This window comes from Mus pahari, chromosome X, assembly GCF_900095145.1.
Source record: "Mus pahari chromosome X, PAHARI_EIJ_v1.1, whole genome shotgun sequence".
Taxonomy (NCBI): domain Eukaryota; kingdom Metazoa; phylum Chordata; class Mammalia; order Rodentia; family Muridae; genus Mus; species Mus pahari.
Window position 1 is genome coordinate 1,018,381 of NC_034613.1, and position 11,284 is coordinate 1,029,664.

At 39.9% G+C, this 11,284-nt stretch overlaps 1 protein-coding gene across 1 annotated transcript in view; it reads left to right on the top strand.

The window, feature by feature from the left end:
• Dgkk (diacylglycerol kinase kappa) overlaps window positions 1–11,284 on the top strand; it is a 126,630-nt gene that overhangs the window by 102,254 nt on the left and 13,092 nt on the right. Inside the window, exons 15-19 of the mRNA XM_021188532.2 lie at window positions 3,323–3,422; window positions 5,217–5,445; window positions 7,194–7,304; window positions 7,749–7,845; window positions 9,196–9,303. Coding sequence (XP_021044191.1) covers window positions 3,323–3,422; window positions 5,217–5,445; window positions 7,194–7,304; window positions 7,749–7,845; window positions 9,196–9,303 — 645 coding nt within the window. The remainder of the gene's footprint in view (window positions 1–3,322; window positions 3,423–5,216; window positions 5,446–7,193; window positions 7,305–7,748; window positions 7,846–9,195; window positions 9,304–11,284) is intronic.

Genomic DNA, 11,284 nt, shown 5'->3' on the forward strand with positions numbered 1-11,284 from the left:
CCTGTGCTCCATCCAATAGCTGACTGTGAGCATCCACTTCTTTACAGTTGGTTTCTTTTCTGGTCCTGTTTGGTGCGTTGTGCATATCTTACATCTAGATGAGTGTCTCTCCCTCTCAATTTTGGAAATCTTTTATGATCTTATTAAAACCATTTTCTATGCTTTTTGCATGAAAATGTTTTCCTTCTTTTGCCTATATAGGTTATGTTCTTTATGTATTTTGGAGTCCCAGAGTTCATGCATGTTCTGTTCATACATTGTTTTACATGTATCATCATTGACTTTGAAAGATCCAATTCTTCTATTCCAGTAGATCTCAACCTTCCTAATGCTGTGACCCTTGAATACAATTTCCCATGTTGTAGTGACACCCAACCAGAAAATTATTTCACTTCTACTCCCTAACTATAATTTTGCTACTATTATGAATCATAATGCAAATATCTATATTTTCCTAAGGTGTCAGGTGACCCCTATACAAAGGTCATTCAACCCCAAAGGGGTTACTACCCACAGGTTGAGAACTGCTGCTCCATTCTGTCTTCATTGCCTGATAGTCTATTTTCCATATGATTCATGCTATTGGGAGACTTTTCACCAATATTTTTATTTGTTTTAGTATGTTTTTCATTTCCATCATTATTATGGTTTGAGGTTTTTAGGTATGTCTATTTCTTTATTAAATTCTATTTTCATATTCTGAACTGACTTCCATCCAGCTGTCTCTTTATGTTATCTTTGAAACGACTGGAGTCTTCTCTGAGATATTCTTACATATGTGTAATTATTGCCTTTCATTCTGCAGCTTGAATTTTGTCTAATCAATTTTGCCTGGGGGTCATTAGTATGGGGTTGGTAATTTCTGGAGGAGATAAGCTGTCTTGGGTTTTCATGTTACTTGGTGTTTTGCACTGGGGGTTAAGATGCATTGTTTTTACTTTTTTTCTTCTGGTTACCTCTCTTCTTTCAATGAGAATTTTTGCAATGCTCAGAAGAGACTAGGTTGCAGTGGGTGGGGTAATGTTTTCATCTGTTAGACTAGTGTTCTGGGTAGCAGGCTCTATCTCCAGTCTGAGGGCTGACTACTGTCTGAAGCACCAGTCATTATTCCATAGTTCAAGCACTCTGATAAAATAGTAGAAAGTGACTACTAAACAGACACTTAAAAGTACTGACTACTTTAGGGAATAAAGGACCCCCAATGCTGCTGTGTATGCTCATGTATTAGTATGAGCAGAATGGAAAAGAAGAGGAGAGGTAAACAACCCCATCGAGTCTAGTGATGTGTGTTATGTTCTTAGGTTGGAAGTAGGGATGGGAATAATTGAGGCAAAGGAGACATGGACTTAATATATGGGAGTTTTGATTAATGGTAGGTTAAAAAGTGGAGGTAAAGATATGTATCCCAATGTCATAAATAAGGTCAGCCTTTGGGCTTTAGGAGATGTAGTACTAAGGAATGCATGTGGAGAAAGAGGAAGGAAGAAGCAAACAAAAGCAAAAGAGGGAGGAAAACAGCAAAAGGTGTGAACAGCAGGGGACACTGTTGGCCTGCTATAATGCCCTTCTGTGCATCATGCATAAGAAATAGCTGTAGAGGAAGTCGGGGAGGTGGGTTAAGATATACAAAAACAAGATTGCAGTTCCAAATGTCGTTTGGGCTTCTTTTCCTCTTTGTTAGAGCCACTGGTTTTTCTCTCTTGTCCTGGTCCTGGCCCTGGTCAAACTCGGTGTTGATTTTTACCAGTTCCAACCAGTGGGTTCTTGGGTTGTCATATATATAGTTTTCTTGACTTTGTTCTGTGGGCAGCTAAGGCAAACTACATCTAGCCACACTTGCTGCGTTCACACAGAGACCGAAGCACTTGCTGACTCTGTGGTACCCAAAGCACTGTTTAGAGCTATGCCCAGCTCTCACGGCTTCACTTTTTCCCACTGTGTCACTTACTGGTGATACCCTTGGTAGCAGTCACTGGAAAACCCTTCTATGAAATCCCTACCAACACTTTTGTGGATATCCTGGTGGGATTCTTTTAGCTTATTTTAAATGAAGTATAATGGCCATATGGTGGTGGTGCCTGCATTGGTTGATAGCAGCAAGTTCAAGCCACTAATAGAGACATTCCATGGGTTTGATGGTACGTGCGGTTTATTGGGGGTATTGATCACATAGACTCTAGGACTGGAGAAGAAGCTGATTGTATTTAGGTTCCTTTCAGTTACTTAACTGTAATAAGCTATTCATGCTGCAGTGTGGCTTCTAGTCCTGTTCATTGGCTTTTTCATTTCCAGCAGGATTTCAGTTTAACTTTCTTCAGTAATTTTATGTCTTTATTGAAGTCTCTTTTCATAACATGTATTGACTTCTTTATCTCTTTTGTTCTCTTAGAGACTAGTCTTGTCTTCTTTGAGTTGTTTGGACATGCTTATAATCATTCTTTCTCTGAAATTCTTCCCCGTCCTTTTCATTGGGGTTCATTATTATGGGATCAGTAATTTTTTGTGGATATGCATTTTCTTGGATTAACATGCCAATTTCATCTGTTTCTTCCCTGGGACTTGCACATATGAAGTTATAATGTCCAGTGAGTGGAGATGGGAGCGGGGGGGGCTAATGTTCTGGAGACTGCTTACGCTTCAGGTCCAGGGCATCCACAGAAGTATGGGTGGGGTCTCTGTGGACTCCTTACCTCTGGGCATCAGGAACTAATGGGTGGCAAAAGGCAGTGTCCTAGATCCCGTCAGCCCTGGAAAGTTAGGGGACTAGTGGAAGTTTGAGCCAAGTATCCAGGGACTGATGCCTTACCTGTGTGCTGTCTTATAACTCAAGCAACACATCCCCCTCCTAAACATTTGGCTCTTTCATTTTCTCTTGCACTCTTAGGAGCAAAGGCTCTTGGTCCATCCACTACACTCTCATCTGAGAAGCACTAATCACACACATGAAAGACATTCCCTTGTGTCGCTGCATTTATACTTTGTCAGCTAGCCCTTGAACTAGCACCGATTGACCGATGGTGAAAATGTAAACCAAGCAAAATCTCTTTTTCTGTTCATATATAACAATCACTAAGAAATGCTAGGAAACCTATCTCAGGTACATCTCTTGGGAAGTGTGGTGAAACGGGACCGAAGTGGGAAAGGAACATGCTTCATCATATGTACAGGGAAAAATAAAACACAGAAAGGAGGATGGTAAGAGGGAAAGTGGACAGAGAAGGCAGGATATGTTGTGAAAAAGAGACAGAAGGGGGAGGAAGATCTACGACAGTGCTAGGTCTCACAGGCTCTAACACATACGCTATCTACCTCATCTTTCCAGATTCCTGTGCTCAGCAGTGGAAGATTTTGTGGAAGATATTGTAAAGGCCTGGCACCAAATAAAACAGAACAGCACAGCAGTGGAATCTGTGATTTTGAAAGTAAGTGTCCTTTCTTACTTTTGTGAGCTGGGGCTCACTTTTTTTTTTAATACAATAAAATGTGCCTCTTATTGGGAAATCATAAAGTAGCGGCAAAGTTAAGCAGGTGCTTAATCTTCTTGATGAGGAAGGCCCAATTTCATCACTTTCATCTTGGCCAAATGAAGACTGGTACTTTGATGCATAGCCATATCCATGTACCTAGTTATATGTCAAGAATCTGCCCACAAATAGACAGTAGTGTACATTAAACATCAGTGAATGGAGTTATGCACCAAAGCATGCATAAAGATATATGCATATAAATTCACAAAAGATGGAGATAATAGTACAATCATGCTGTAAACATATTTATACAATAGAAATATGCCAGGTTGCAGGAGGTAGGGCATGGTTCAACAGTTAATTTGCTTTCTATATAAATGTGAAGACTGAAATTTGGAACCCCAGAAACCCACATAACTTCTGGGTGAGCACTGTCAATTTCACCTCTGGAAAGTGGAGACAGGGGATTCCAAGAACAAGCTGGCTAGAGACTATTCATATCAGGGAACTGCGAGTTTGATTTAGAGACCTGGCTTAGTGAATAGGGTCGAAGAGTGATTGAGGCTAATTCTGACATTAACCTCTGGTCTCCACCCCCCGCACACACACACATGTGCACCCACATATATGTAAAACATTAACAGGCATATCACTTATACATTAAAAGTGAGAAATACAGCTGGGCATGGTGGCGCACGCCTTTAATCCCAGCACTTGGGAGGCAGAGGCAGGCAGATTTCTGAGTTTAAGGCCAGCCTGGTCTACAGAGTGAGTTCCAGGACAGCCAGGACTACACAGAGAAACNCTGTCTTGAAAAACAGAGAGAGAGAGAGAGAGAGAGAGAGAGAGAGAGAGAGAGAGAGAGAGAAAGAAAGAGACCCACATTCACCTCTGTAACAGTAAAAATTACACGACACACAGTTTGTGTCAGAGCTTCTTCTAAGTGCTCTTAATATATCAATTTATATAATTCTTACAGCTGTCTTACAGCTGACCTCAGATGTAGAGGAATAAAGAGCTTAAGAAAGTTGTCTCACATTACAAACTACTAAGTCAGAGTTCTCAACCTGTGGGTCATGATCTCTTTGTGGGGGAAGGTTGAGTGACCCTTTCACAGTGGTGGCATATCAAATATCCTGTATATTATCTACCTACATCAAGATTCATAACAGTCCTGTATATTATCTATCTACATTAGGGTTCACAACTGTCCTGTATATTATCTATCTACATTAAGATTCATAACAGTAGCAAAATTACAGTCGTGAATTAGCAACAAAAATATTTTTATGCTTGAGGGTCACCACAACATGAAGAACTATGTATATTAAAGGACTACAGCATTAGGTAGGTTGAAACCTACTGCTCTAGGTAAAGTTTAAGTAATGTGGCAGCTGTGCATCCTTGAAATACATATGTCTGAAGATAGACACCAATACTATACAAAGGCACAGCAGCATCCATAGAAGCATGCTTATGAAAATACTAACAGGAAAATGTTTCCATTTCTCCCTCCTATCCGTGGTCCATACAAATTCAAGGGCCATTCATCTTAACATGAGAAAAACTGTGAGCATGCATAGATACCTGAAGCTGCTCAGAAACAAATTCCCTGCTATCCTCTGGGTGTTAGCATCGCCTGTCCTTTATCACTTGACATGTGGACTTCTATGCAGTGTTAACCCTCAGCCTCCCTACTGTTCCTTCTGTCTTTCCTAACAATACCCCATTTCCTTCTTCCCACCATAGAGTGATTTAATGTATGATAAGCTCAGTGTCCTTATTGATCTCCTGGCTGAGGATGCAGTAGCTGCCTCCGCTGAGAGGACAGCCACAGCATATGGAAGCAGAAGCAAAGCAGATGGAAAACCCTTCGTGCCTCAACTAGACCACATAGCAAGGGCCAAACTGGAGTTGGCTGAAAGGGCTCAGAAACTCCAGCAATCCTTGAAACTCATCATATTCCAGGTCGAACAAGGTATAGTGTTCAGAATTATTGTGTTTAGAGTTATTGTGACTTGGATAGGAAAAAGAAAAGGTTCCTCCTATGAATGGTTTCATGATCTCCCTTAGTCTAAGTTTGCTATCACCTTTGACAACACTTGACAGGATTCTGTGTTCCTGTTGTATTGCAAGTCACTCCTCTGAGTGCTGACTTGCAGTCCAGATAAGCTGTCCTTTTGACTTCTCTTTTTCTGGCCTTCAGTTCCTACACCTCTCTATTTTGGGCACTGGCATGTATCCTAAACAACTACAAGTGATGTAAGGAACAGGGCTGAGAGCTTTGCCAGCCTTACTTCTTGTGTGGGGTTCATTGTCGCATGCTTTGCACACTTGTAATCAGGCATATAGAGCCTGAAAATGGTCTTGCTGACTTGACAGTGACAGCAGTCGCCCAGGATTCTTGACAGTTCCCAAACTTCCAGCAGAGTATGAAGTTTAAACTTCCATAAGTTCCTCATATAGTAATTTTAATGACCTCTTTATCTACACAATGCTCCTCGAAAAATAAATTTAAAAAAAATGCTGTATGATAAAGTGTATTCTAACTGAGCTATTGGAACTGAGCAGAAGTCTCACATAACATAAAATTCTTTCCTGCTAGCCTTTGGTGGCTCCCCATGGTATCTGTCCCTACTTTGATACCTTTAGGAGAAACCTTAGCCATGACTCTGAGAATGTACATCTCCCTTTTATACTGTGGGATAATTAAATAATCACTTTCTCTCAGTTTCTATAGTTTCCAGGAATTAAACAATCATTTTTTGTCTCTATTTCTGTAGTGGTAAAGATCAAATTAAATTGACTTGGCCATAGCTCCATGACAACCCATCGTTAGTCTATTCCCTCAGCAAATGTTAAATTGAAAGGTAATAGTTTGTAGTCACAGGACAAATAAAGACTTGGCGGTAAGGTAGTCAATGACCATATGAGCCTTGGCACAAGCTAAACACATGAGGTGTACCACATGTGGGCTGAAAGAAAAAAAAAGATAGGAACCTCTCAAATATCCGGAGGATTGGGTAAGACATTTGAGTGACCAGTAATGGGCCAGGGAGATGTCTCAGTGGGTAATGCACTTGCTGAGCACAGCTAACAACCTGAGTTTGAATCCTCAGAGCCCATATAAAAGCAGGATGTGGTAACGCACATCTGTAAACTCGGTGTGCCTCTTTGGGGGAATGGGAAGAAGAGAATCATTGGAAGCTTGTGGGCTAGCCTGATGTATGTAGCAAGAAACAACCAGAGATATCCTCTCTCTAGCAAGGTGGAAAATGAGAACTGGTTCCTGAGGTCGTCCTCAGACTTCCACATGTGTATTGTGGCATACAAGTACCTGCACTCACACATATCATACACATACACCATGCATAGACACATATCACACATGCATGTATCCACATAGTATGCGAGTATATGAACTAACAAAATGGGGTAGAAGGGAATAATGACCCTGATATTCCTGTCACTCCTCCCAAGTGTCTGCTCCCAACTATGTGTACTGCGTGGGTGACAGAAAAAGAATAGTGAAGAAATCAGCATAGATCTTTAAAAGACTTGGAAATGATATGATTTAAAAAAAAATGTGGGACTATAAGCAGCACCGTGAAGGAAAACTGTCTACCTACATATATGTGCTCAGAAACTGTTTGATAAATGTCTCATCCTCCATCCTTTTCTACTTCTTTCTTCCACACCCCCTTCCCTCCCTCCACTGCTCTGTAGTTCTGGATGAAGAAAGCAGACAGAGTTTATCAGTTAAGAACTTTACTTCATCTTTGTTCCTGGGAGACGGAGACGACGACTCAGATGACTATGATCAGAGCCCTAGACAGCGTAAGGATCTTTCTTCTCTTAGTTTAGTCTACCGCACTGCCACCTAATTCCCAAGGAATAAATACATTTTCTCACATCTGCCTTCACACATGACCACACTCTCTAGTGGACATTCCTCACTCTTTTCCAGAAACTCCACATTGTTCCATGCCAATGTCCACAGCAATGACTGTGTCGGACACTTTGAAAATACTGACCTGATGAAAGCCAGGATATGAATTTATATCACTGACAGCAAGCAAACACCTCAGCTCAATGAAAGTCCCTATCCATCTAAAAGAATCTAAGGGGCCCGATGTGGTGTGAGAAAACTGAAGTCTATTTAGGAGAAAGGCATTGAATCCTTGATCCTCACTCACAGGAAAAGCAGGATGGATTGCTGGTGGGGAGAAAATCTTTCTGTTTGCATCTGTCTCCAAGGCGATGTTTTTTTTGTGTGTTTAGGTTCTCGTTGTGACATCTTATGTTCTATACCTTCTCTGAGAAGTGAAGACCTAGATAACCTTGACTTAGAACACTTACACATTGCACCTGAAACGATGTAAGTATGTAGTTCTATGAACTTTTAATGGCATCTCTGTCCCTCTTGCCATGTCCAGAGTCAAATTCTGATTTGTTAAGTTTAGATATGAAAAGGACTTGCACTGAGCTGCACTTGATACTCATAGTTAAATGCTACATGCATTGAAAACACATATTAAATGTTAGCTGTTATTTCAGAGGACTTATTGTCTCAGTGTTGCTTTTAACTGTAAATGGTTGCGGATACACAAGAAACTGGTCATGTAAGGGACTTGATAGGAAATCCAAGGACAATTATCTCACCTGTCCTACTTCTCTGAAATATCCCAGCAGCCAAATTCTACCACACGAAGTCATTCTGAGTTCTGCTAGATGAGTTGGGTAAGACATTAGTCAGAGAAACTCCAAATTCTCATTGTGGTTGAGGGAGGCAAAGGTGATGCAAGTTTGGTGATTGGTTTAAATCTCCCTGTGCCTGAAACAGCCAAACTGTGCCCTTTTCAGTTTCCCAAAAGAAAGGCAAGTGTTTCTTAAATAATCTATTGAAGAAAGTCATTCTTACAGTGCCAACAGCTCCCCCGCCCCCAGCCATTGTTTGAGGTCTCACAGGTCTGCCTTATGGGTACTGATAAGCAGTACAGTGGCACACGCTTGACAGCAGCTGTGCAAAAGGACTGTCTGACTTATTCCTGGTGTAGACTATTCCTCCTGTAGCCTATTCCAAGCAACTGAGATGTCTTTGGATGCAAAATTGGGAAGGAGCACACATAGTTTACATAGGCTGGCGTTAGCTCTGGGATGCTCTAGTTTTGAGATGGATACCCTAGATGAATGCAAGAAAGTAAAAACTACTTGTTTCATCGTCGCCGTTGTCATTGTTGTTATACCCTCATTTACCAGCATCTCCTCTCAAATGTAAAATATGTAAACCTTTGTTTTCTGGTGTGAAAATGCCAGGGAGGAGTCAGACACTAGAAATGGAAACTTAATAACCAAAATACATCTGCAACTAAGATACTCCAAAATTAGTTATGGGATCAGCCTGTTAGTATTCCATTCTATGTAGAAAGACATGACTCACATCTGGAGCCTACAAATACAACTAAGGTTATAAATTTCCCTTCTTTGATATGAGTCATAATCCCACTAAAGCTTCCAGGTTGACTGGATATTCTCTCTCAGAACTGTCAGGTTACTTTTGGGCACAAATGGACATCTATATATCCCTTCCCAGAAACCATATGGCTTGTCCCAGGAGAGGAGCCTTCCCTCACTTTTTTTTTTCGTTATGTGGATGCTGTCTGATGCCTGGTGGTGGTAGTATCACTTTCCTGCTTTACTATCTGCCTTCTTCCCTGTCTAATTTCAGACGCTTCAAAGAAAAGTGTGTCATGAACAACTACTTTGGAATTGGACTAGACGCAAAAATCTCTCTGGAGTTTAATTCCAGAAGAGAAGAACACCCAGAACAATACAAGTAAGGAGAAGACGCTCGCTCAGCTCTCTGGATAAACACACACAATCACAGTACACATAAATATTCCTATATCAGACAAGCAACTGAAAGACTAAGGTCCTTTGGAAATAAAATCTATAGGTTCTAAGACTAGCCTAGTGGGGACAGTGCATCCAGAAAACTAGGGTGCTTTATAATCACCATGGCTTCATATATTTCTAATTCCATTCCATCGATTACCCTGGAGGATTTCTGTTACTGCTGTTGAGAACTGATTGCATTGAACTTTATTTCTGAGAGTTTTACTGGGCCCTAATGAGGGCTCCAAATCTTCTTTTGCTTGGCAGGCTACTACAAAGTATCCAGGATACTTCTATTGTTTTCTGGTGTTGCAGATTGGACCCACTGATTAGTGTTGGTCTGCCTGGTACCTTCTGGTAGATTTATCCTAATGAAACATCTTAAGGCAACTTCAGAGTTCTTATAAATTGAAAGTATAAGTTAAAAGGACTACCCTCCCTCTGCCTCTGCCACTGCCACTAGCATCTCTTTCTCAGAAAAGTCCTGGGATGACGGTGAACTATAATAGTTTCTCTCAGTTTACTCGTGTTTTTTTTTTTTTTTCATTTTCTTATTGATATCTTTTTAAGTATAATTTTTTTTTCAATTTTTTATAAAGCCTAGTTAATTTTTTTTTGTCTTTAAGGACCATATCTCTGGTATTATATGAATCTAACCCAAGGTCAGAAAATGTTGTTTTCTTCCAAAATTATACTGTTTATACTCCTACATTTAAGTCGCTGATGTACTTTGAATTATTTTTTTCTGTGTGTATGCTGTGAGCTAATGCTCTAAATTCATTCTTTTGCATGAAGATACTGTCTTAGCCACTGTTCTAGTGCTGTGAAAAGACAGTGACCAAGGCAACTCTTATAAAGAAAATGATTAAATTAGGGCTGGCTTACAGTGTCAGAGCTTTAGGCCATCATCATCGTGGCAGGGAGCATGGCATCAGGCATGATGCTGGAGAAGCAGCTGAGAGTTCTATCTCCTGATCTACCAGCCAAGAGAAAGAGAAATACACTGGGCCAGATGTGTACTTTTGAAAACATCAAAGCCCACATCCAGTGACATACTTCTTCCAACAAGGCCATACCCCCTAATCTTTCTAAACCTATCAAAGAGTTCTACCCCCTGTTCACTAACCATTCAAGTATATGAGCCTATATGTGGCATTTGTATTCAAACCACCACAGATCCCTCATTTATATCAATACCATATCTTTTCAAAAAGTTATCATTTTCCCAATTATGTTAGCATCTTTTTTAAAAAAAATCAGTTGACCATAAATGTAAAGTTTTGTTTCTGGACCCATCATTTTACTGACCTTTTTGTCCATCCTGTGCAAGTAACACACTACTTTAAAAACTATAGCTTTGGAGTCACTTTAGAGATAGGGAGATGAAAGTCTCCCAACCTTGTGCTTATTAGTTGGTTAGTTAAGTTAGTTATCTTACAGAATATTTTTTTAGGTATATTTGCATTTCTATATAATTAAGCTTCTACTTTATAGATGATGAAATTAAAATTCCCCAAAAGCTTTTTGGTTTCGGAATACAAATAATTTTGCATTAACCTTGTATATTTTAAAACATTTCCTATGATAGCTCATTTCTATGATGATAAAAGTTCATAAATGATATTCAGCCCTTTTAGGAAGTGTAAGTTCTCTGTTTTTATAGGAGATCCTATATAAAGCATATTGCTCAAAACAGCATCATTAGTATTTGCCTCTCCTTATGAGATAATGTCTAGATCCATACTGATCTTTCTTTTTTCTGTTCTTCGTAAAATATGTAATAGTGAATTATCATACATAATTTAGGTGAGCACTGTACCTCTTGTCCATGCATTTATTACTGTACTAAAAATTCACCCCTCACTCATAATTGCACCAATAACTAAAATGCAGTTTAATTTTCAAGTTCTGGTCAGAAATGA